Raw genomic sequence first — 26,751 nt, 5'->3', positions numbered from 1 at the left:
GCATTTGTAGACACATTTTTTGACTGGAGAACTGCATCACCAAATTAGAGGAAAAGTGAATGGGCATGTGTGTTCATTCAAGAAGTGTGAATTATGTTGGTTCATATTAAAATGTGAATCAAACAATTCACCCCAACTCTATTGTGGGGTCATTTATGGATGCGAAACAACAACTGGGAGGAGTTTTTGACTTAGCCCCTCTAATCCTACAATTTATCCTGCGCAAATGCTCCCTCCCAACCAATTTTCATCTGTTTTTGCCCTCACCAGATTCTGAGGCTGGGAATAAATAACAACAACAACAACAACAACAACAACAATTTATTTCTTACCCACCTCTCCGATTGGATCGAGGCGGGGAACAACAGCAAACATAAAATACTGAATAAAAACATAGTATACACTGTTAAAAACATCCTAAAAGCATACTAAAAGTATCCTAAAATTCTACTGGATAGGCCTGCCGGAAGAGATCAGTCTTTATAGCTTTCTTGAATGCTAAAAGACTGTCAGGTTGTCAAGTCTCCTCCGGCAGGCTATTCCATAGCCTCGAAGCAGCAGAAGAGAAGGACCTCTGGGTAACGGTTGTCAGCCTAGTCTTTGCTGACTGAAGTAAATTCTTCCCAGAGGACCTGAGTGTGCGGGGCGGATTGTACAGGAGAAGGCGATCCTGCAGGTAGCCTGGACCCAAACCATGTAGGGCTTTAAAGGTAATAACCAACACTTTATACTTCGCCCAGAAACTAATTGGCAGCCAGTGAAGAGATTTTAATGGTGTAATGTGGTCACCCCTAGGTGTGTAGCGGTGACCAGCCTGGCTGCCATGTTTTGAACTAGTTGAAGTTTCTAAATTAGGCACAAAGGTAGCCCTATGTAGAGCGCATTGCAGAAGTTGAGCCTTGACGTTACCTAGATAGGGAGGGTAATGGCCTGGGAGGATGTGTTACAGGGGAAGATTTTAAGCACTTTCCACATCCATCCACTTATTCTCCCATACAAATGCTCTTCCCTGCTCCCTGCTTAGCATTGCCTGAAAAACACATTTGGGAGCCTGCCAAGATAAAACGTAATTCTGCCCTGACATTCTTCATTTATATATATCACACACATGCACATGCACACACACACACACACACACACACACACTACACACCAGCTATAGATGCTGACAAACTCTGCACAAGTCCATACTTTGAGGATTCTATGGGTCAGGCTCCTGTGAATATATTTAATAGTAGACTCCAGACCATCTGGACTCCAGATTTGGTCTAAGTAATATGTCGTAGGGGGAGGTTTATTTGATACATGGAGCAGGTGAGAGGTGAGAAGGGATGGTTGACATTTCAGATGTCTTAAGTACTGACTTGGACTCAATCCAGACATCCCAATAAACAGTCTAGTCTGAACTATTTCTGACCTGAATGGTGGGGAATTTGTCTACATAAAAAAATGTCCATGAATTCCACTATAACGACACCCCCTACACACACACACACACACACTCAAGAAGTTTTGGATTAAACAGCATCTTCAGATATTTATCCTACACTGGTGTAAAAGGAGGCCTGGGATGTAGTGTAATGAAGGTTGCCAGATCAAAACTCCAACAATAAAATGGGTGTGTGTCCGCCCCACCCCCCACCCCCCAGGTCTCATACCTAGGCCTTGTGGCTTGGAAGCAGCAGTTGATGAGACATATAAATACACTTGTAAAGCATTTTTATGAGATGTTTATGGCTCCCTGCCACCAGCGCCACCCTTCATGCCTCCTGTCATTAAATCCTTCTCAAAAATTGCATTGGCAGCCCAGTATAGGTTTTTCCATACCCTAATTTGTGGAAGGCATAATTAAAGAAGGCAAGTGTCATCAGAGGGCAGTTCCCATTTACTGTTTCCGCTTATGATGCCCGCAACATTGTTTACCATTTGCCTTCCTAATCTCACTGATGTTGCAAAGGCGTCGGAGTCAGCGTCAAGGGTGGCTGTCTGAAATACCCGCTCATTAGCAGGACAGCTTTAATAGCATGTGCCATGCGGCTAATGAGCCTGCTGGAAAAGTTCTTCCCTTCTTTAGTTTGGAGGATAACAAAAGTGGCTGATACCAGTAATGGGACAAAGACATGACCAGTCTGCTTGCTCTGACTAAGGGCCATTACAGAGTAGGAGCGGGCCTTTCAGTCTTCCAGACCTGCTTGGAAATAGCCCGGCATGCTTTCATGCTTTGCTAGTGGGAGCCATCTGGTCAGCTACTGCAGGAGACGGGCTGTTGGCCCAGATGCACCCTTGGTCTAATCCAGCAGAGTTCTTCTTATGTCTGGAGTTGGGTGACCTTGACTTGGAAATCTTGTGGTCTGTGCATTGGTACCTCTCATGGCAAGCCATTGCAGGCAGAGTGGCCATATGAGCTACACTCTTTATAAAGGCTTTCAAGGTCAGGCTTCCTCACTGATTTGAGAAATTAAGGAATCATAGAATCATAGAATAGCAGAGTTGGAAGGGGCCTACAAGGCCTTCGAGTCCAACCCCCTGTTCAATGCAGGAATCCACCCTAAAGCATCCCTGACAGATGGTTGTCCAGCTGCCTCAGGAAGTTTTTCCTGATGTCCAGCTGGAATCTGGCTTCCTTTAACTTGAGCCCGTTATTCCGTGTCCCGCACTCTGGGAGGATCAAGAAGAGATCCTGGCCCTCCTCTGTGTGACAACCTTTTAAATATTTGAAGAGTGCTATCATGTCTCCCCTCAATCTTCTCTTCTCCAGGCTAAACATGCTAAACAAGCCATCCTCTGCATGCCTAGACAGAAAAAGAGTCCTGGTTGCTGGGGAATGCTGAGAGTTTTAGGACTTTCTCTCTCTCTAAGCATGCACAGGGTGGCATCCTAAGAGACCTGCTGTCTATAGACTTGCCTTCATCCAGTCTGGCTCAGCACTGACTGCACAGGAGCCAGGTCTGACTGGTTCACACTGCATCATTTCCTAGGTACTTCTCAGTACTTGGGGGTCTCAGTACCAGAACCATCTTCCCTGAGGATGTCCAGAGAATCAGACAAGCATTACAAGCCATTTCACACAAGTTAGTTTCAAGTCCAAAACAGCTTGCAAATTAATTGTTTTTATTAAAATTCATTTAGAAGTGTTAATTCTGCCTTGAACACCTGTGCCTGGAGTTCTGTGCCATCATTTCATTTTAGCATTCTGATTGTTGATGGGGGCAGTGCACAGCATGTTGGATTTGGTTCGTGGTTTAAATCCCCCTGCAGCCATAATGCTGAGAGCCACTTTACACAATGGGCGAGTTCACCCGTCACGCAGAGCCACCCTGAGAATAAGCTACCATGGGTTAGTCGTTCGCTTACTAACCTGGTAGATGTTCAGGTCCTCCATGGTTTGCAGTGGCTTGTTCCCCCCTCAAGTCCCCCTCAATCCTCCTGCAGGCTCCTGGAATGTATCCCAGGTGCCCTTGTGGCAGAACTCTTTGCCTCCTTGGTCCCTACATCAGCTCACTTTGTGCCATTAGTCATCTGGGATGATGGCTGCCAAAGGAAACTCCCCTTCATCTACATCAGATTGCCAAATGTAATTAATTGCCTGAGCAGTTATTAGCATGGTAACATGTTTGCAACCTTTTAAAGAAAGGGGGGGGGAGTGTTGCGCATATGCACAAGACCACTTGTCCGCTATTTAGTACAGCATACCGCTATCCCATTCTTGTCAACATCCTTGCCAATTCATCCTACACTTAGGTGCTTGCCTTATAAGTGAACACCATTGTTTAAAGGCTGCTTCGTGTACTCCCGCAGTAATTACACCCACCCCAAAAGCTCCTTTGGATGCTTTTGGCTCCTCCCCCTCCCCTTTCATGTTTGTTGCTTCCTTCCTCTGGTCTATGTTGTTAGTTGTCAGATATAAATGTGGGTTAGAGAGCAGTGAGGCCGATTGCTAAAAATACGCAAAGTAAAGCTGAGGGGGAAATTACGCAAATTTCATAGTAGCAGACTTTCGCATCTGTGCACTTGTGCATCCTCCTCAAAATCAAAACCCAGGTAGCACTGCTCCCTGGATCTCTTGCCGCCTGGGGAAGCTGTAGCAAAATATAAACTTTTACAAGAAGGTAAAAACTTTACCATTAAAGCCATCCTTCTTCAAGCATCTCAGTTCTTGCTGCCCTCCCTTTTTTAATCTGAACGTACCATGTCAGTTTACAGAGAAGAGCTAAGGTCCCAATAATGCTAAGAGACGTTCTTTCAGGCTTGCTGTGTCCTTGGTTTTCCAATATTTTCCACAGATCACTTTGGCTGCAATGAACATATGGAACAATAACAGCTGTTTGTCCCCAGGAACTCTTTCCTTTCAGTAGGTCAGTAAGCATGATTTCAGGTTCAGGTTCAGATTTAACTTTTATAGATGTTATTTCGCATGCTCATATATGAGTATTCCTATGTGCTGCATGCTCATCACATTCACACTGTAGAGTTTTGGTTATACGTTTTTTGTTTTTTTTAAAATGTAATGTGAAAGTAGCCATCACTAGGTGACCTTGGGCCAGTTGCAATCTGTCAGCTAACCTACCTTACAGGCTTGTTGTGAGGTTAAAATGGGATAACTTTATTCATGGAGCCGCCTTAGAAGGAAGGGTGGGATATAAAAGACATGAGCATGTCACCCAAAATGCTAGCCAGTGGCCAAGGATTACTTGGAAGCAATCCACTATAAACTGGAAGTTCAAGTTTACTACCAAAAATCAGCCATTAATGGTATCTTAGGGAGTCATAAATTAGCACAACTTTTCTCTTCATACAAGGGAGAAAAAAAATTAAGGGAGACTTAGGGCATGTCTACACCAGCCCTACATCCTGGGATTGTCCCAGGATCATCCCTGTGCATCCAAATGCCACACAGGGGATCCTGGAAGCAGGCAGGGACGATCCCTCCATTTTCCTGGGATAACCCTTAGGTGTAGAGAGGGCCTTAGTTTCTCTCTTTCTCTTTCCTCTTCAAAGTATTGTCAGCCAACGCCCTCCATCAACATTTGGACAACCTACAAAGATGATGAATTCTTTTAATATCTCTTCATGAATCAGCCACTGCAGGCACAATTATTTTAGTCACACTTTTCCAAATCTCCTTTCCGGGATATCAACAAAATAACAGCAAAAACCTTCCTTGTACTGAACATAGTATTCTGGGTATCATATTCACCAATGCCCCATTATAGGGAAGCTGTAAAAATGATATAGGAGGATGTGTTTTATAGTACGGACAATCATATCACACCAATAACATGAACAAGGAAGATGCAATAACCAAAGGAGAGACGCCATAAAAAGTAGTGAGCCAAAATGTGTAGGGAATTAGGTACTGACAAAGTAGGGAAGATGCTTGGGACCATCTGACCACTTGAAACTGGGATGCTGAACATGGTTGCAATGAGCCTGGGAATCTATTTGGCAATAAAAGAAACTCGAGCTGGAAAGCTGCAGCCGTGTATTTATCATTGCACATGGCAGAAATACTGACCTCTTATTTTGAAGGGCAGAAACAAGGGAGATCATGGTTTATGGAAGGTCCAGGCTATTTGGGTAGAAACAAGGGAGATTATGGTTTATGGAAGGTCCAGGCTATTGGGGCAGAAACAAGGGAGATCATGGTTTACGGAAGGTCCAGGATATCTGAAGCAGAAGCCTCACAGTTTCCTAAAGGGGAGCCAAATACCTTGTAGCATCCCTCAACCTGTCCCTCTTCTCTCACTATTGGAGACTTTATCTACCCATTCACTGTCTTCTTCCTCAATTATAAGAAAATTTAAAAAGCCAAATTTCTACTCATCAACCCACTCATTGTGGACATATTTGGACATATCCACCACCTATTCACCATAGGTATTTTGTGCATTCTGCGCAGTTGCAGGCATGTGCCCATGTATGAAAGAATTATGTGCCAATGAAGACATACTTGATCTGTGCCTCCTTAAATAGATCAAACATATGATATCTGTACATTTGACTAGCAACTTTAGCTTGTGTTCTGCAAGCACAGATGCATGTTCCTGGCTACGACTGAAAACCACACACCCTTTCCAGTGCATGATGGTAGAATGGAATTCTCACAGCCCAACATTCTGCCACACTGATTATGTCAGGAGCAGGCAACTTTTTCAGCCCGTGAAGACAACATTGTTAGCTTTTCGGTGCCAGGTCAAGACTTTTCTCTTCTCCCAGGAATTTAACAGCATATGTTGAGTTTTCACTGACTCAGAATAGTTTTAAAAGGACATTATCTAATCAGTATTTATACATTTTTTATGATTTTAAATTTTGTATATCCGTTTTAATGTTCAGTGTTCTAATCTTGGTAAAATGCTCAGAGAGCTTTGGCTATGGGGCGGTATATAAATGTAATAAATACTACTATTACTAATAATAATATGGAAATTTGAAAAACGGTCCTGAGCACCACCACAAAATGGCTGCCATGGGTGGGCAAGGATGGTCACAAAGGACAAGCATTCCACCCAGAGGCATTCATAGGAAAACAATATGGCAGCAGCTAGAGGATCCCACTTTGCTTTGAAGCAATCGCAGCTGCCAATAAGAAAATATAAACATATACTGTATTTAAAATAAAAATTGGGAGGAGCAGAGTGCTCAGGCGACACCATGAGAAGTATGTGAGGGCACATTGGTGCCCGTGGGCACCATGTTGCCTGCCCCCTGGCCTATGTGCATACCAAATTTTCAGCTTTCTAGGCCATGTGAAAGTACCATAACAATTTCCTTGAAATTGTTGACTGATTGAAGATCAGGAAGTTAGGCTGAGGTGACTCCATATATACCCTGTAGACTTCCCCTGAAAGGAGGTGTTTTCGTAGCTATTGTGAAATGTATTTAACAAAGCCCCACAGCAATTCTTTCATTAATACAGTGGAGTGGGACAGGTGGAAGGAGAAATAAAAACATGCTCATAGTTGACATCTGGCAGAAAGAAGCTATTAATATTTTACAAGACTTTCGGATTCTGCCCGCTTTCTTTTTGCTGTTAAAATTGAAGAGCTTTCTGAACACTCTATTTCTCAGTTATTACACCCTTAATTAAATGGATTCACATGGGGAATTCCCTAATGAGAATAACTCTATAGAGTCAGAAGGCCCCCGCCGGGTGTGTATCGAGAACCCAAAAAATCACTACAATAAATGGAGGCAGTCTGCCAGAGGGTACCTAAAGCTAAAGCAACGCAGAGTTTAACTGGGGATTAAACTCAGTTATTGGCCGCATAAACCCATAAAAGTAAAGTGCTAATAGCCATCCTCATGTTACATTTACTTAGCATTAAGCACCCCAAGGAATCTCAATAGAGCTTTTGAAAACCAGCTGGTCAGACATAAAATAAAAATTAGGTGCTATCGAACAGCAATATCTGAGATAATTTATTTTACCGGACCAAATTATGTTAATGGAACTGTGAACTTTCAAGAATTACAGAGCTTTTGGACCCAGTGAATATGAATAGCCAAAGAATGCTGAATCTCAATGGGATGATGTGATGTTAAGGAGGTCGGAGCAGGCCAGTATCTGGGCAAGAGGACATTGGGTTTTTAAAGGAAGAGCAGGCTGTCACATTAGAATCAGGAGCCAGGGTTCATGCCAGGGATCAGAGCCACAAGGGTCAAGCTGTGAAGTCAAGCTCAGAGTTGGTGTTGTGAAGTCAAGCCAGGAGTCAAAACAAGCCACAGTGAAATTTCCCTTGACATTCATGGCAGGGCAATCTGAAACTGTAGGATACCTTGGAGGAAGATCCCATCACTGGTCGTAATGATGGTGAGGGTTGTGGGTGAGATGATGCTGATAGCCCTCCTGGCTCCACTGAAGGAGACTGTGGCATTCAAAGAACTGAAGTACCTAGACTGGATCTATCTCCCTGTTCTAGGAGCCAACATGGCAGTATGGCTGGACAGAAGCCCAGAGCTGGAGGCACTGTGCCCATCAGTCAGCATGTCAAATATCCCTGAGCCCTACTCCTGAGGAAGCCCTAATGACAAGCATGCTCTGGCTCAGGGCCCTAATGACAAGGCAACAACATCTCCTATAGAATCATAGAATAGTAGCGTTGGAAGGGACCTATAAGGCCATTGAGTCCAACCCCCTGCTTAATGCAGGAATCCACCCTAAAGCATCCCTGACAGATGCTTGTCCAGCTGCCTCTTGAAGGCCTCTACGATGGGAGAGCCCACAACCTCCCTAGGTAACTGATTCCATTGTCGTACTGCTCTAACAGTCAGGAAGTTTTTCCTGATGTCCAGCTGGAATCTGGCTTCCTTTAACTTGAGCCCGTTATTCTGTGTCCTGCACTCTGGGAGGATCGAGAAGAGATCCTGGCCCTTCTCTGTGTGACAACCTTTCAAGTACTTGAAGAGTGCTATCATGTCTCCCTTCAGTGCTAGGATGCTATCATGTCTCCCGCCTGGTGTGATCCAAAAAGGATATTCCTCCCTTTTTAATGGGAGGAATATTCCCTCTTCATCACCATAGTTAAAGCTGCAGGAGCCTTGCCCTTTTTTAAATCTGGTCACTCTAGTATAGCTCCTGCACCTTTAACTGTTGTGATGAAGAGGGAATTTCACCAGGTTCTCCATATATACAAATGACACCTGCTGAAATTCCCTTTTCTATGCAACTGTTAAAGATACAGGAGCCCTGTCCTCCTTTTCATATGGTCACCCTAAAATAAACCCGGTGTCTTTTTTGCAATGGAATTGCCAATCACACCCCCATGGCAGCAAATTTTGTGGTGGTGCTGCCCACAACAGTTCTTCAAAATCCCAAATGTGTCTGCGAGCCCACCAAGTTTGCTTGTCTTAGGCTGTAAAGATAGGGTGACCATATGAAAAGGAGGATGGGGTTCCAGTATCTTTAACAGTTGAATAGAAAAGGGAATTTCAGCAGGTGTCATTTGTATGCATGCAGCACCTGGTGAAATTCCCTCTTCATCACAACAGTTAAAGATGCAGGAGCTATACTAGAGTGACCAGATACAAAACACAGCAGGGCTCCTGGAACTTTCACTGTTGTGATGAAGAGGGAATTTCACCAGGTGCTCAATGAATGCAAATGACACCTGCTGAAATACCCTTTTCTGTTAAAGATACAGGAGCCCTGTCTTCCTTTTCATAAAACAGAAGAAGAAGCCAAGGGAGAATTATAAATGAATATAGCAACATTAGCCACAATTCAGCAGAGCTGTTCTGCATATGCCAAAATATTTTCCTCTGGTTTCCTAAACTCAGACCTTGTATAGCACATAATTCACAGATTTACATGCACTCACAGGACGGATGGCCAGTGCTCTAATGGTGTCAATCACTGGCAAGGATAAGGGAATATAGCTTGGATGGACACCCAGCTTGTCCTACGCTGGGGCCCACTGCCATCAAAGGTCCCCATCTTCTCTTGGGACCATACGTTGTCCTGATCCCTGATTCAACACCCATCACTGTATGTGCTGATGTGCTTAACGTACAGGGTGGGTTTGCTTTTTTTAAATCCCATGCAGCATCCGTTTGCATGTTTGGGCTCCAATCCAGGAGGCAATGGGCCTCCTTCTACGCCTGCATTAAGGGCTATTTATTCTTCTTTCTGGAAGTTTCCAGGGGAAGTACAGCAAAATGCATCATTAACTTCTTATTAATTTCACCACACACACACATACACACACACACACACACACACACACACACACACACAGACACTTTTCTTAAAATAGTGGTGGTACGACTTTAAATTACAGAACCAGCTCAGTGTTTAATGAGAGATTTAGCACAGCAGGGTTTCTGTTAAATTAAGTTGTGCCTTCACATCACAGTGGGAAAACAGGTGTATATTGGTTTAGAATTATGGAAATGTTGACTAATTCCAAGGCTTGTAATCAAACAGCAAGGCACCCAAGCAATATTTCCTTCCAAGAGACAGCATTAATCATTCATGCCTCGCAATGTTTTCTTCATGTCCACCAAAAAGGCTTGAAATTCAAAGGAACAGATAGGATGTCAATGCCTTTGCATCTCCGTTAAGGAGGGTGGGAGGGTGGTGGATTTATCTGCCGGAGCCACACGTAACAGCAGAGTTAGGGAGATACCGACTCCATTTGAAACGGAGTCAGCAACAGAGAGAATGCAACTGCGAAACAAATTGGGCTAACAAGGCCTTTCTGGATTTTGACTTCTGAGCAGTTCCAGGCCCTTAACTGGGGAGATGAGAGGGGGAAAAAGGAGGACGAAGCCAGCACTATCCAAGAACACACACAAATTCCTGCGGTTGCAAGAGGCGCCTTCCACTGAAGAATCGCATGCATGCATGCATCCCCCCTCCAGATTGCTGCTGGGGCCAGATGTCAAAACCACTCGCGGCCCATCTGCATCCCTCATGGAAATTGGGCACGCTGCAGACGACTGATTTTGGCTTTGCAGTAATGCTGTCAGAGAGAAAGCAGCAGTTCCAATTTGTACACAGAGTATGCTTCCCATTCAGGGCTGCTGCAGATGTTTAGGGCTACAACACCCAACATGCCCACTGGGTGGGGCTGATAAGAGTTGTCATCCAACACATCTGGAGGCCACCAGGTTTCAGCTGACATAGAGAGAAGACTTTGGCCAGTAATGCTGGCTCCCTCCTATTCAATGGAACCTTGCTCAGTGGGGCTGGCTTAGGGTGACCACATGGAAAGGAGGACAGAGCTTCTGTATCTTTAACAGTTGTTTAGAAAGGGGAATTTCAGCAGGTATCATTTGTAGGCATGCAGCACTTGGTGAAATGCCCTCTTCATCACAACAGTTAAAGCTGCCCTCTTTTGAGGTCCAACACATCTGTAGAGGACCAGGTTGGGGAAAAGCAACTTCAAGTGTTACACCACATGAATTCTCAAATTAGCTCATGCAAATATAATCACTTCACTGGCTGCCAATTAGTTTCCGGGAGAAGTAGAAAGTGTTGGTTATCACCTTTAAAGCCCTACATGGTTTGGGTCCAGGCTACCTGCGGGATCGCCTTCTCCTGTACAATCCACCCCGCACACTCAGGTCCTTTGGGAAGAATCTTCTCCAGTCATCCAAAACTAGGCTGATAAGCATTACCCAGAGTACCTTCTCTTCTGCTGCTCCCAGACTGTGGAATGGTTTGCCAGGAGAGATTCACCAACTTAACAGTCTTTCTGAATTTAAGAAAGCCATAAAGACTGATCTCTTCTGGCAGGCCTACCCAGTCAGATTTTAAGATGTCTGACTGTTATTTTAATAATGTATTAGTTTTATATCTTTTTAATCAGTTTTATGTATTTTATAGTAATTTTGTATTCAATGTTGTTCCCCGCCTCGATCCAGAGGGAGAGGCGGGTAAGAAATATATCATCTTCATCATCTAAAAGAAAATGACGGCTTAGGTCTAGAGTTGAGCTGTAAAAATGGGAACATGAGACTGTGCAATAAAAACTGTCACCCGCTCCTGAGCCCTTCTGAAGAATTGCTGAAATTGAGTTCTTTTTGCATCTCGAGAGAGCTGTGGGGAAGACATAAAAAAGGCTCCCCAGTCAGCAATTCTTCAGAGAATATCAAAAGGGAGGTAAAAGACATGGCTACACAGCCATGCAACTATGCTCATCCCTACACACACAGATTGAGGCATGACTTCCCCGCTTGTAGTGCAGGTGGTGACATGCGCCTCTTTGCAGGTAGCCAATCAATCAGATCTGAAGATGTGGTGACATCATTGAAGGCAAACAAATGAGCTCCTTTTGCCTTCAGTGAGGTCATAATGTAGCCAAATCGGATTGAGTTCATGATGACGTATCACTTGTCCCCACAATCATCATCATCTAGTTTGAAAGGGGGGGGGGAAAGGGGGCACCAAAGTAAGAGCTGATAAAAGCTACTAAGTTGCTCTAAATGGGTAGGAAAGAATTGTGCATTTGGGAGGAGAGGAACAGGCAACTTTTTAGGTTCCCCGAGTTCTGCTTTGTACCAAAAACATTCAGCAGCAGAAGTTTGCCTCAGCTCTCATGGAGGCCAGCCACACCACATGGCCAGATGGAACTCTTGCTATTTATTATTATTTTAATGACACAATGTGATGAAAATTCAGCAAGAAAAGAGTGCCTCCTCCCATCTCCCAAATCGAAGCATCCAAAACGACTGGTTCACATTCCTTCACAGTAAGATCAGCCCTGGTTACATTCTCTCGCCCACTGGGGCAAAGTCAGACCCTCACTTTCCCCTCTGGTTTCCTGTGTTCAAACTCTTTCCTCTATATCTTGCGCCACATGGTTCTTTTAAAAACTGTCCATGTCTTCCTTGCATTCCAGAATTCATTGAAAACAATTAAATCCTGCGCTGGTTCCCAACTGTGGGGGATGTAGGAATCTGACTTATACTGGGTCAGACCATGGGTCCATCTTGCCCAGTTTTGTCAACTAGGGCTGGCTGGCATGTTTCAGGCATGATCCTTTTTCTAGCCCAACCTGGAGAAGCCAGGGATCGAAACTGGGATCTTCTGAATGCAAAACAGGTGTTTTACCAGTGAGCTATGACCCCTTCTCTAACTACCACATGCCATTAAGAGCAGTTTTCAACCATCCTAAGATCACCGTCGGGCTGTCCAGTTGGCACAGTTCACATGCATTGAACTATCAGGTCATTAACCTTCGCTGAAAGTCCAAAGCCATTTCGGGCACTAAGAGCTGGTAAGTAGCACCTTCTGCAAAGGGAATGATTTCTTTTCTCTTTCCGCCCCCCCCCCCCACCCCCTGGCCCGGCTTCCTTCCAGTTCCAGAATGATTACAGTGAAAGAAAGTAAATGTACTCACCCCAGGTAAAGTTTTAATATTGTGCAGTGCATTCTGTGCTTCAAGTGCAGCTTTTCTTGTATAAAATGTTACGAAACAACAACCTACAGAGAGAAATTGAAAAGCTTTCAGAAATTACCAGGAACAGTTTGCTCAGCTACAAAAGAAAAGAAAGGGAAGGTGGAGGGAGAAGATGATTGAGCAGCATTATTACAGGAGGGCTGAAAATGTGGATTATAATGAGCCTACCTGAGTGGCACGCGTAAGAGGAATGCTTTATTGTTTAAAAAGGAGGGGGGGAAAGAGAGATTAAAATCACCCACACATATTGTATCCATGCAGCACGCCCACAGCTTCAGCAAACTGTTACTGCTCAGAAATTAAGTTAACCAAAAGTTCAATTGGCACCGCAGAGTAAACAATGGAGTATCCCTCACCCCCCTCCTCACAGGAGGCTTTTGTGTATGGCTAGCACAGATTTGACGTAGCTGAAACTTACCGATGTAAACTACCCGGGGGGGGGGGGGGGGAAGCCAGCTTTGGAGCTAGAGAAATCCATCCGAGGCACGTTGTGTAGTTGCAAGTTCTAAGCTAATATTTTGCCGTAACGAAAGCCATAGGGTAGGAGCATTGAATCACTTTTAAGCCCCAGGGCCAAAACCAGTTTTGGAGGAAAGGCAACAGGTGGTGGGGCACAAAATACCAGTGTAAATTAAAGCTCTTACAGCCAGGAACTTAGGAGAGGATTTCAGCATTTTAGAATGGGGGGCGGGGGCGGACTGCACAAAAGAAGGAAACAACCATTAGGGGAAGGAGGCATAGCTTTCTGGGGAAGTCTGGACAGCTGGATTTGGCCCGTGGGCCTGAGGTTCCCCACTCCTGCTGTAGGGCTTTGCAGGATGAGGCTCCTGATGGTTGTCCAGATAATTGTGGTTTGGGCCTGGGAGGATGAGCTGGAGAGTGGGAAGATTAAGCAAACAAGGACATAAAGGGCCCCAGTTGGGTGGTGGTTTCCTCCCAGTACTCCCCTGCATTCTTGGGATCCACTCACAGCTTCAAATTTCCTAAGAAGTATGCTTCGTTGGCCCATTCGCATAAGGACAAAGTGCTCCACCTCCCATTTGTCGAGGTAGCACCTCGCAGTCCCCAAATGCCAGTTTGTTGGTTGTGGAAGCCTAATAATCCTTCTGGATCAAGTCTCAAAGTTGTTGGAGCTGGACAGGATGGCTGCCTTACCTGAGCACAGGGCCAGCAGCTAGAATCCCTGGGTAGTTGTTTGAGCCCATGTATACTCCAGCAGGGCCACTGGCACTAATGCCTGACCTGAGTTCTGTAGAGGAAGTCAGGATCCACCTGACAACCCTGTGAGGTAGGCTCTTGGACCAAACATCTTAAACTCACAAACAACCCACCTCCCTGCCTTGTCCACAACTGGGACGAGCCAGATGTTCATGGGAATAACACACAGACACGCATTCAGGGACCAAAGCAATTTTATTGCAATCACTAAAACATAACACGTAAGGCCTTGGTCGATAAAACAGCCTCCTAAGACGAAGGAAGGGAAAGAATAGGGAAAGGGAATGGAGGATGTGGAAAAGGGGAGAGTGAGGAGGTGAGGTGAGAGAAAGCTGTAATACTTAGCCATTACCCCAAGAAACAATCATACGACAGCTGGCCTTCTCCAGAGTACCCACACACGTTAAAACATAAAAAACCTTTCTAACTCCTGGCAACTCCCTCCTGGTTGCCACGGACCTGATCTTCCCACTTGACATACGCACCCGTCTCCAGGGTGGGATCTACACTACTGCTTTAAAGCGCTTTATAACAGTTTTGACAACTGTTGGGGCCCAGGACACACTGCATATACAGGTTTCAAAACGTTTTCAAAGCGCTTTAAAAGCAGTAGTGTAGATCCCCCCTCCCAAGAAAGATGGAGGGCCTTCTTCATAGAGCTTTTTATCTCTTTTTGGGACACTCGGTCCCACGACCTTAGCAGAGCCACCAGTGCTCTTCTCGGGCTCTTGTCCACCCGCTCCCATAGGGGCCAAGCCACCTCTTGTGGCTGAATCCCGTTAATTTATCCACCACCCTGATAATCACCAGGTGCCGGTGAACTGACTCGAGGCAGGGATGACCTTGGCTGACAGCCACCAGAACCTGGCACAGCCAGTTTGAAACAATAGACCACAGATTAGGCATAGGTAGGGTGACCATATGGAAAGGAGGACAGGGCTCCCGTATCTTTAACAGTTGTATTGAAAAGGGAATTTCAGCAGGTGTCATTTGTATATATGGGGAACCTGGTGAAATTCCCTCTTCATCGCCACAGTTAAAGCTGCAGGTGCCCTGCCCTCTTTTAAATCTGGTCACAGATTATTATTATTATTATTATTATATTTATTTATTTATTTATTTATTTATTTATTTATTTATTTATTTATATAGCACCATCAATGTACATGTACAATGTACAGTACAGATGCAGTATAGCTCCTGCAGCTTTAACTGTTGTGATACAGGAGCCCAGTACATTGTACAATGTAAAGTATAGATGCAGTATAGCTCCTGCAGCTTTAACTGTTGTGATGAAGAGGAAATTTCACCAGGTGCGACATGCATACAAATGACACCTGCTGAAATTCCCTTTTCTATGCATCTGTTAAAGATACAGGAGCCCTGTCCTCCTTTTCATAGGGTCACCCTATATAAGGCTCCACAAGTGGTTCCTTCGAACTGTGAAGTCAGATAGGTACTCAAGGAATAAAAATTCTTTAAAAATCAAATAAATGGGATTTTTTTTTAAAAAAAGAAATTGTGGTGGTGGTGGGAAGCTTAAACCCTTCACTCACAAAAAGCCATGGTTCCTAAATACACAGCACTTCCAGAGACAACTACAACAAAAGCTACACACCCCTTCAAATTAGTGCAAGGAAGTGAGGCTCATTGCATGCAATAGAATTTACTTCTGAGTAGACATGTCTTGGATTGAATAGGGTGACCATGTGAAAAGGAGAACAGGTCTCCTGTATCTTTAACAGTTGTATTGAAAAGGAAATATCAGCAGGTGTCATTTGTTTATATGGAGAACCTGGTGAAATTCCCTCTTCATCATAACAGTGAAAGCTGCAGGTGCGCTGCCCTCTTTTAAATCTGGTCACTCTAGTATAGCTCCTGCAGCTTTAACTGTGGTGATGAAGAGGGAATTTCACCAGGTTCTCCATATATACAAATGACACCTGCTGAAATTCCCTTTTCTAGGCAACTGTTGAAGATACAGGAGCCCTGTCCTCCTTTCCATATGGTCGCCCTAGGCATAGGGGCAGATATTGCAACCACACAGCAACAGCGAAGTTAAAGGCACAGATTTGCACCCCTGTCCTTCACAAGTTCCTGTGTCAGGTAGCTAGGACCCACCATGTTACATTTCTTATAATATCACCAAGAAAAGCTGTGTTGGGCACCCTAGAGGATTCCGGGAAATATAAACTAGCAGCTGCTGCATGCAGATCAAAGGGGTGACTCTCTGGCTCCAGTTGGGAGAGCATAAACCCACTGCAGGGGAGGGGATCCACTGGTAGCACCCTTCAAGACTGAATTCAACCCAGCCAGAATATAAGACACCAGAAACAACATTGGCCCAGAACTTTTTTACAAGGTAATTGTGAGTTCAAGAATCAGTCTACCTTGACTGTTTAAGAAGAATTAAGATTTATTATGCTGGGTTAGAAACCATTGATCCTTCCATCTTCAGCTTCTTTGTGCCAATAATTTCCCAGATGTTCATAATCTGTATGGATTGTTTATATTTTGGAAACTTAATAAGAATATACCCGTAATAAGAATGTACTATATCTCAGAGATGCGGTGTGTTCCTATTTCCTCATAAGAAATAAAATTCCAATCCACAACAGAAAATTTCGCATCAACGACGAATCCCAGACTTCTATACTTTGGTAGATGAATTGAGCCGAACACCTTCTATGGAGATAACACAATCTACTTAGATGCCAAATAGGAAAGAGCATTTCTCTTGGTGCTGCAAAATGTGAGCAAAAAATTGTGCAAGAGTTGATGGGAGTTGTAGTCCCAAACATCTCAAGAGTACCAGGCTGGGGAAAGATGATCTAGGGGAATATTCAGGGGTGAATAATAGGAAGACCAAGAGTTAAATACCTCCGATGTCTGCAAATCCCTCACCTCCACTGAGGAACCAGAAGGTTGGGAACCCTTGTGGCCCTGTGTCTTCTTTTACAGATGACAGTCCTCTATTTGAAGGCACCCTAAGAACATAAGTGCTGTCCTGGATAAGATCAGGGGTCCATCTAGTCCAGCATTCTGTTTACACGGGAAATCCACAAGCAGGATGAGAGTGCAACAGCCCCATTCCCACCCATATCCTCAGCAACTGGTGCACATAGGGATACTGCCTCTGATCCTGTAGACAACATAGAGTCATCAGGACTAGTAGCCATTGATAGCCTTCTCCCCCATAAATTTATCCAATCCTCTTTTAAAGCCATTCAAATCAGTGGCCATCAGTACATCCAGAAGAAGTGAATTCCATAGTTTAACTCAGCACTGTGTGAAGAAGTCCTGCCTTTTATTTGTCCTGAATCTCCCACCAATCAGCTTCATGGGATGACCCCCGGGTTCTAGTATTATGTGAGAGGGAGAAAGCCCTATGAAGAGAGACTGAAAGAACTGGGCATGTTGAGCCTGGAGAAGAGAAGATTGAGGGGAGACATGAGAGCACTCTTCAAATACTTGAAAGGTTGTCACACAGAGGAGGGCCAGGATCTCTTCTCAATCATCCCAGAGTGCCGGACACGGAATAACGAGCTGAAGTTAAAGGATGCCAGATTCCGGCTGGACATCAGGAAAAACTTCCTGACTGTTTGAGCAGGACGACAATGGGCTCTTGTATGGGCTCTCCCACACAACAGGCATTCAAGAAGCAGCTGGCCAAACATCTGTCAGGGATGCTTTAGGGTGGATTCCTGCATTGAGCAGGGGGTTGGACTCGATGGCCTTATAGGCCCTTTCCAACTCTACTATTCTATGATTCTATGGCCATAGCTAGACCTAAGGTTTATCCCTGGATCATCCAGGGGTCAAACCTGTTCATCTAGGTGACACAGAGGGGATCCAGTGCTCAGGCAGGGGCGAACCCTGGATGATCCCAGGATAAACCTTAGGTCTAGCTGTGACCTATGTCTCCCTATCCATTTTCTCCACTCTATGCATACCTTTTGTAAACTCCTATCATGTTACCTCACTTTCTAAGCTAAACAGTCACAGATGTTGTAACCTTTCCTCATAAAGGAGCTGCTCGAGACCCTTGATTATTTTAGTTGTTCTTTTCTGCACAAACCCCCCCCCCCCCCAATAGCTCTTTTGTAGACGGGCAGAAATATAAAACTGTTGCCCTTCAACATTTCACACCTGAACACCTAACTAAACAGACAGGCACAGAGGTCATCTAGCTGCAGTCTTCCAGACCATGATGAGATGTATAGTATATCTATTTAAATGTTAATAATTGTTTCTAAATTTGCATTTCTAAATATAAATTAGCATATGCAAATTTTGGGTCCGGGCCCGATTCAAAGTGCTGGTATTGACATTTAAAGCCCTAAACGGTTTGGGGCCAGGTTATCTGAAGGAACGCCTCCTCCCATATGTACCTGCCCGGACCTTAAGATCATCTACAGGGGCCCTTCTCCGTGAGCCCCTGCCAAAGGAAGTGAGGCAGGTGGCTACCAGGAGCAGGGCTTTCTCCGCTGTGGCACCCCGGTTGTGGAACGAGCTCCCCAGAGAGGTCCGCCTGGTGCCTACACTGTACTCCTTTCATCGCCAGCTGAAGACCTTTTTCTTCTCTCAGTATTTTAACACTTAATTTTAACTTAAATTTAAATTTTACTGTTCTAACTCTGTATTTTAATCTTATATCAATTTTGCTGCGTGGTTGTGCTTTTATACTGTATTTTGTAATTGTGCTTTTAACCTGTTGGTTGTTTTATTATGGTTTTAATTTTGGTGAACTGCCCAGACAGCTTCGGCTATTGGCCGGTATAAAAATGTAATAAATAAAAATAAAATAAATAAATAATAATGCAAATCACTGTCCTCTTTTCTTTCCTTTTTTTCCACTTTTGGTGGTGTGTGTCTTCTGTTTTGGCAATTCCTAGGAAAGTGTGATTCCGTCTTTATTTGACAGCCACCATGGCTATTCCCATGCCCACCGATTGCCCCTCCCACAGAACTGCCCATGCTTGTGACAGTGGCAAATTTCTCCTTAATGATCCACGAAGGCTTTGCAGTAAGAACAGCTACTGACACTGTCTTCCTCGTGTAAACAACATCAGTCACATTTCCGCTCCTGTAATACACGGAGAAGTATCGCCTGCCATACAAACGAGCTGAGTGCTGGTGTTTCCGTGCGCTTACAGGCGGCGTTGTCAAAGAGCTGTCAGGACAAAGGCCTCTAACTAATGAATGCAAACAGATTCACCCTTAAATTTTCACAGCTGACAAGAGAGACCATTTGGCAATTATTTCAGCCCTTTAAGAATCATTATTGACATCAGTAAAGGATCATTAAATCAGCCAAAGACTGTACCTCTTGGATGGAGTTTTGCCCTTTAAAAATTGTAACCTTCTTAGAGGCCTTTCGCTCCTTTCACCCATTCTCCATCTGATATCAATCTTGGCAATTTTGGATTTATACAGATGGGTACACATGAAGTGACTCCCTGCCCCCCAACTCTTTGGAGGGATAAATCGTGCTTCTGAGTATCCTACATTCACATGTATATTGACGTCATGTCTATCTAACCTTTTCTGCAAAGCTGTGCTGTTAAAAAGTCAGGGACTAACCCCTACTTTTCAGTGGGAGTGTGGTCACCCCGACTCTTCCACTGCCTGATCTAGCTCTGTGGTCAATCATGGGAGCGTTTTGGGTGGATGGCAACTGACGATTGGTCTCTGGAAGCCAGGAAGAGATCACTGGGAGCCAGCTCCAGCACGTGGATGACCTCCGGAAACCCCATGCTCTGTCGTGGGCGTGGGGATTACCCGACGCCACCCCGCAGAAGCAAAACTGCAGGGTTTAGGAGGAATCTGGCACCAACTCAGCATTGTGATGGTTGGTTTAGCCCTGTAGGGGTGGTGGTGATACTCAAAGGAAACCTCAGAGGTGCCTCCATTTTGTAGAACTGGAGAGCACCCCCATACTGCAGTATCGGAAGTAAATGGATTAAGAGCATTCTCCAGCCTTGTGTGTTTGATTGGCTACTAACACACCGGGGTAGCGAGCCTTTAACCCCTGGTTGATGGGCAACAGTTCTGTTGGGGACCTGGCTGTTGGGCCATTGAATAATATTTATGTATTAGCAGAATTTATATACTTCTCTGCATCTAACAAGATTTCTGAGCAGTGAATGATACAAAAGAAAAAAGCGGTCAATGCACAGAATAAAACATTTCAAATCAAATCAAATCAAATCAAATCAAATCAAATCATGGGCTCTTAATACCTGATATAAAGTAAATTGAATTCATATATTATATGTGCATGGTTCATTAGCAAAGGGATTAGGAATCAATTTTTTGTATCTCTGGCATTTGCATTGTTATTACAGGGCTGTGACCGATGGGCTGCAATTCATGCATTTGATATTGGGTTGCACCTTTAGAATTCTGGCTGGTTGTGACTAAAATCCAAGAAGGAATCATAGCCCTACCAAAAATGGAGTCACCAACTTCCACCGATAGAAAGGAATATAGGACACTGCAAGACAGCAAGTCAGACTTATCTCCATCTAGCCCAGTATTGCCTTCTCTGACTGGTAGCAACACGCCGGGTTTCCTGTTGCGGTCTTCTCTATCGCCTGCTACCTGATCCTTTTAAATGGAGACACCCAGCACAGAACCTTGGAGTTTCTGAACGTGGTGTGCTCTCTACCACTAGCTATGATCATTGCTGTAATGCAGGCAGACTTTTCATAAAGGTTGGCAGTTGCTCCCTGTGGAGCAGCTGCAATTTGCCAAACCTGAGCTCGTTGCTGTTTTGCAAAAGACACCAATCGCCAGAGAAGTAATAGGCTTTGGATCCAGAGTGGATACGTTGTTTAAAACTCCCCCCCCCCATGTATATTTTATTTATTTATTTATTTATTTATTTATTACATTTTTATACCGCCCAATAGCCGAAGCTCTCTGGGCGGTTCACAAAAATTAAAACCACAGTAAAACACCCAACAGGTTAAAACACAATTACAAAATACAATATAAAAATTGTAAACTTTGTAAGGCCGCCTTGAGGCCCAGCATTGGGCAAAAGGCGGGATACAAATAAATATAATAATAATAATAATAATAATAATAATAATAATAATAATAATAATAATAAAAAACCAACAACCACAACTGGGCTCTTCAGACCAGACAGGGTTAGAGTGCTAACTCTTTTGCAGGAAAGGGTTAGTGAGCTGTTTAAACCATGTAGCCACCATGGTTAGGAATAATAATAATAATAATAATAATAATAATAATAATAATAATAATAAATAATAATAATAATAATATCCTGCCCTTTTCCTATTACTGGAACTCAAGGCAGCTTTACAAATTAAAATATGTTCAGTTAACACAAATAAAAAAATACAAAAACAATTTGAAAAAATGTGTGAACCAGGGGGGATTCCACACGTCGTACTGAGGGTGCTTCCATGCGCCCCCAGTGCGCCCCCAAAGCGATCGTGTAGCTTGCCTGGAGAAGAGACGAGGAAGAAGCGTCCTTGCTGCTCCGCTCTCCACCCCGCCTGCTTCCGCCGAGCTCTCCGACCTGGCCGGCGAGGAGGTAGGTGGGTGGTGGCGGCGGCAAGGACGCCTCTTCCTCGTCGCTTCTCCAGGCAAGCTACACGATCGCTTTGGGGCCGTACTGGGGGCGCATGGAAGCACCCTCAGTACGACGTGTGGAATCCCCCCCCCAGGTCACTATTTCTCAACCCTAAATCAGCCCCCACTTTCCTGACCTCTCACTAACTGTCTTTGTTCTCCTTCTACCTGACTTTCTCCAAATGCCACTCACCCTGCCCACTATTCCATTCTAGCCTCAGCTATCAGTCCTCCCTCTGTTTCAATGGTACAGTTAGGCTTTTATATGAAAACCATAACTTTTATTCAGTAATTCCTGCATCAGTCTTGGAATGTTGCGGTTTAGTTGTAACAGGGAAAAACAACAGTCTATAAATAAATTTTAACTTGGTGTTTTAAATTTGTAATTTTGCATTGCTGCTGTTTTTATCTGGTTGAGCTTTTATATTGTATTCTATATTATGGTTTTATACTGTTCTTTTATACTTTGAATGGTTTTAATTTTTGTGAACCGCCCAGAGAGCTCCGGCTATTGGGCGGTATAGAAATGTAATAAATAAATAAATAAATGCAGCATTAAAAAAATCTCATCAAACTAAAAGGCCTCGGAAATTTTAAAAATGAAATAAAATAAAATCACTTGGCACTGAAAAGCCATTAATGCAGTCACTAGGCAAGCTTGCCTGGGAAAAAGAAATCCGTAAGCAGGGTGCTACAAAGAAGGACCGCTGTCCCACCACATCACAGATGGTGTTAAAAGATTAACTCGTAATTCAGGGACCTCGGCTTAATGCCTACAACTCCCAGCATGTCTTGGGTGGGTGGGAAGACTTATCAGACTTTGGCAGCCATCATCTGGATGTGGCTTGCCATCAGGGGCCTGAAGGGAGAGTGCCTGGGCTGGTTGCCTTGGTTACTAGGTACCATCGGGAGCGGCAGGGAAGGATGGAGCAGCTCTAGGCTCATCGCCGTTGGCAACAACCAAGCCATGGCCAGCTTCCTCAAGCCCTACCTTAGGGTGACCAACTGTCAGGATTTCCCCGGATTTGACCTGGTTTTTGTTCTTTCCATGGTGTCAGGGGGGATTTTCTATAATTTTCAATTATGCTTTGGAATGACACACCTTCCTCTTTAAGGCTGCCATTAGCATGGCAGGAGGGAGTGACATGCTTTCTTGAGGCACATCATTCCCCCACCCCGAGCTCCGAGGTCTTAAAGGGGAAAGTGGGTCATTCGTGGACATTATAGAAAAGGCCCCAATTGGAGTGGATGGTGGTGGTGCAGAATGAAATCCTTTCCCCTCCTCCACTCCAAGCGGGTTCTTTAAGGTGGCGGGGGAATAACATACTTTCTGCAGGACTCAGAAAGCTGCTTCCCCCCACACACACTAGGTGTCCTCTTTTTTGGTTTCCCAAATATGGTCACCCTACCTACCTACAGGCACCGATGGCACAGGGCAGTGTGGACTGGCTGAGCCAGACTTCACTTCCCATGAGGCTCAGTGGCAGGATTCCTATTCGGCAAGTCAGATACTGCAGTGAAAGGCATGCCGAGAGTTGCAGTTTTTGTTTTCCGTGGGGACAAGGAAAATCATTGCGACAGCTTCAAGTGGACCTGGCCATGCATTGAAGACGGGGGGGAGAGAGAGAGAGGGAGAGAGAAGAAACTAATTTAATTTGTTTTAAAGTTACCTCACAGGCCTAGGACTGGCCTACCTTGCAGGGTTGTCGTGAGGGTGAGAGAGGAAAAAAAAGAAATGAATTTAAATTGTTTAAAGGTTATCTCACAGGCCTAGCACCAGCCTGCTACTTTAAGATGATTACCTCACAGACATATACCTTAGAGGGTCTGAGCAACGCCAGGTGTATATCAGGTAGTATACAATAGAATATAATTGTTGTATTTCTTACCCCCTTCCTAAAAAAAAAAAAAAATCGTCATGGAAATTATAAAAAAGTAGTGCAGTGGGCCTACAGAACCACCTCCCCTCACCTGTCGTATCATCAATATACATAACTCAGCTTTGCTCTAAATATAAATGTCTGAATACCTCTCTCACCTATATTTAGAATAGGAATGGGGCTGCAACGTTATGTATTTAATTTACTTGGGAGTAAGCTGCATCGCATTCAACAGGGCTTACTTCTGAGTTGATATGTATACGATTGCATCACCAGTCTATTTCTGGCCCATTGCATTTTTGCATGTGCTCAACTCATGAGTCTGACCTGTACTGTTTCGGCATTAATCTTTGTGGCAGCTGTGCAGCCCCCAAAGGGTCGAAATTAGCTTGCAAACAAGCTGATTTCGAGCCTTTTGGCACTCGATAGCACCTACAAATGCTATTTTGATGTTTTGTTATTTTTCATGATTTCCCCTCTGTTTTTGGCATCTTCGTGAGTGTGCAGCCCGTGGGGTGGGGGGAAAAGAGTGTCCAAGGGCCAAAAATACCCCCCCCTCCTGAAGCTGACCATCCTTGAACTAACAGGTGCCTACACTTCACCATAGTTGTAGACCTATTATTAGTATTAGTATTAATAATTATTATTTTCTCTCTCTTCTTGCTTGTAGCAGTTCCTCTAGACCAGCCTTCCTCAACCTGGGGCGCTCCAGATGTGTTGGACTACAACTCCCAGAATGCCCCAGCCAGCTGGCTGGGGCATTCTGGGAGATGCAGTCCAACACATCTGGAGCGCCCCAGGTTGAGGAAGGCTGCTCTAGACAGACATGATGACGTGCTTTGCCAATTCATGTTGTCTTTTACTGATTCAGAAATTTCCGGACTAGTGAACATGTTTTAAGTATGTCTGCTTTCTGGATGGTAGGGTTGATGTATTTTTGGTAGGCCCCAATTCTGAAAGTTTTCTGTATTGTTTTTTGATGTGATGCTGGTGACTGATGTGACAAACGGTATTATTATTATTATTATTATTATTATTATTATTATTATTATTATTATTCAATATAGTTGTGACTGTTTCACATGAGCTTCTTCTCTCATGTTTTCCTTTATCGAATGGGAAATGTGTATTCTCTAAAAGTAAGAATCTATATAAGAATACGTTAGTGTAACGCTTATTGCTAGAGATCTACCGGACCGATTTTGCTAATTTTTTTTTTTTATTAAACTGAAGCTTGAATAGTGTAAACATGCACAAAACTTTGAAACTTTGAAAAAGTTCAAAGCTTCAGCTTTAATGTCTGGTGTCTGGCTGTTATTTTAATAATGCATTTGTTTTTATATGTTTTAATCAGTTTTATGTATTTTATAATATTTTATATTCTGTGTTGTTCCCCGCCTCAAGCCGGGAGGAGAGGCGGGTAATAAATAAATTATTATTATTATTAAAACAGGATGTTTATTTTTTTTACCCCCATGCCAAACAGCCCCCTATTACTCTGTTGTACAGTGTTGGCTAACAACACCTGATCTGACATTACGTGTTTTCGACCTCAAATTTAAAGAAATGCTAAATTATATTTATTTTTTTTTTAAAAAAAGCTTCAGTGTATGGATTATGCACACAAAAGATGATGTCAAGTGCAGACCTCAGACCATTAATGGTTTGCTGTGTGCTTCATCCTTTGAGCAACTCCCCCTTTGGTGTCAATTACATAAAGTTTGCAGTTTTACAGGCTGGTTCTGCAGTACTGTCTGGGATCTGATGCAACTTTAGACAGATTCATGGATGTTGAAAGTGGAACCTGTGTAAAGTTGTTCCAGTCGCAAGGGAAACGGCCAAATGTATTTTCATCCAATCATTCTGAGACTACTAGCGTCCATGGCAACACAAGCCTTATACTACTTTCTAAATATATTTTCTCTCAAAATACACATTTTAGGCTATTTTTGATGCATTGTTTGAGACAAGAACTGTGTCAGAACATTCACGATGTGTAGAACTATGTGGATAACAAAGCATGGACATCATGTCAAATGCAATGCTATTCAGTAGAGTTAGTTTATGCGTTTCCTTGCTGGTCATGCAAGGCCTGGTTCTTGTACACATTTAGATAATTGGGGGCACAATCCTACACGTGTTTAGGCAGAAAAAGTCCTACAAATCCCAGCATTCCCCAGCCAGCCATGCTGCGAGTTATAGGATTTCCCCCCTTATCTAAACATGCATGAGACTGCACCTTTAATTTCTGTATATTACTGGCAGTTGAATGTGTGACCTGACTTACAGTGGGAAAACATTGAGATGGAGGTGGTTTGACATGATGCAAGGTGGTATGAAAGTTCCAGATGTGATGTTTGATCTGCAGTGGTCCATACACACATGTCAGGAATCACTTGACATGGTGCTCAACATATAAGCGGAGGATAAATGGGTCAATTATAAGTGGCAGGGTTGTGTGGGAATTTTGGGAAGCAAGAATAGGGACAGTGAGCACTCTGGCATCTTTTTGGTGATTGGCAATCCAGAAGTCCTGCTCCTCGGGGGCTTAGCAGCTTTCGTGTCCGTATATGGATTGACTTTGGGGACCTTCTTGTCTCATCTACTCGGCGCTATGCAGCCCTGAGTGGGGATGACGCAGGTTGAACTCACCAAATACTCAAGTGTAGTTGGGAAAAGGGGCCGGGTCACCCAACCCTGGTTTTCAATTGAGTGGCTTGCCCTGATGGGCAGCTTAGTTGCCTGCAGATATGAGCTAGATTCCCGCACGTTCATGCACAGATCCATGGAGGGGAGTATTTTCCATGTGTAAATAAAGAGGCCATAGTTATCCCAAGCTCTGGTGTCTGTGTTTTATTTCTAGGACTTCTTTCTCCACTCACAATCACTTGACATAGTACTCAACATATATGTATGGAGCAGCTTCAAGCATTCATTAACTGGCTCCCTACTTCTCAGCGCTGACACCGCGTGGGAACAAAGAATCAGGAGCGGACTGTGTGAACAGGGAGGATGTTCTCAGAGAACAAGCCAGAGCAAATAATAGGACAGCATGATTGTTAATGGGGACTGGTCAATATATGATCATATTACATCAGTGCTCACTTCCAGGCTATTTCTGGCCCAGTTCAAAGTGCTGGCGT

The 26,751-nt window shown here is 44.0% G+C and overlaps 1 protein-coding gene across 9 annotated transcripts in view; it reads right to left on the bottom strand.

The window, feature by feature from the left end:
* The window catches only part of CELF2 (CUGBP Elav-like family member 2), a 403,350-nt gene that overhangs the window by 128,109 nt on the left and 248,490 nt on the right, over positions 1–26,751 (bottom strand). For all 9 annotated transcript variants that reach the window (XM_063134745.1, XM_063134747.1, XM_063134750.1 and 6 more), the window contains exon 3: positions 12,846–12,928. In XM_063134745.1, coding sequence (XP_062990815.1) covers positions 12,846–12,928 — 83 coding nt within the window. The remainder of the gene's footprint in view (positions 1–12,845; positions 12,929–26,751) is intronic.

Source organism: Elgaria multicarinata, chromosome 9, assembly GCF_023053635.1.
Source record: "Elgaria multicarinata webbii isolate HBS135686 ecotype San Diego chromosome 9, rElgMul1.1.pri, whole genome shotgun sequence".
NCBI classification, from domain to species: Eukaryota; Metazoa; Chordata; class Lepidosauria; order Squamata; family Anguidae; genus Elgaria; species Elgaria multicarinata.
Note: the sequence above shows the minus strand (reverse complement) of the source record. Positions and strands in the feature narration are given on the sequence as shown.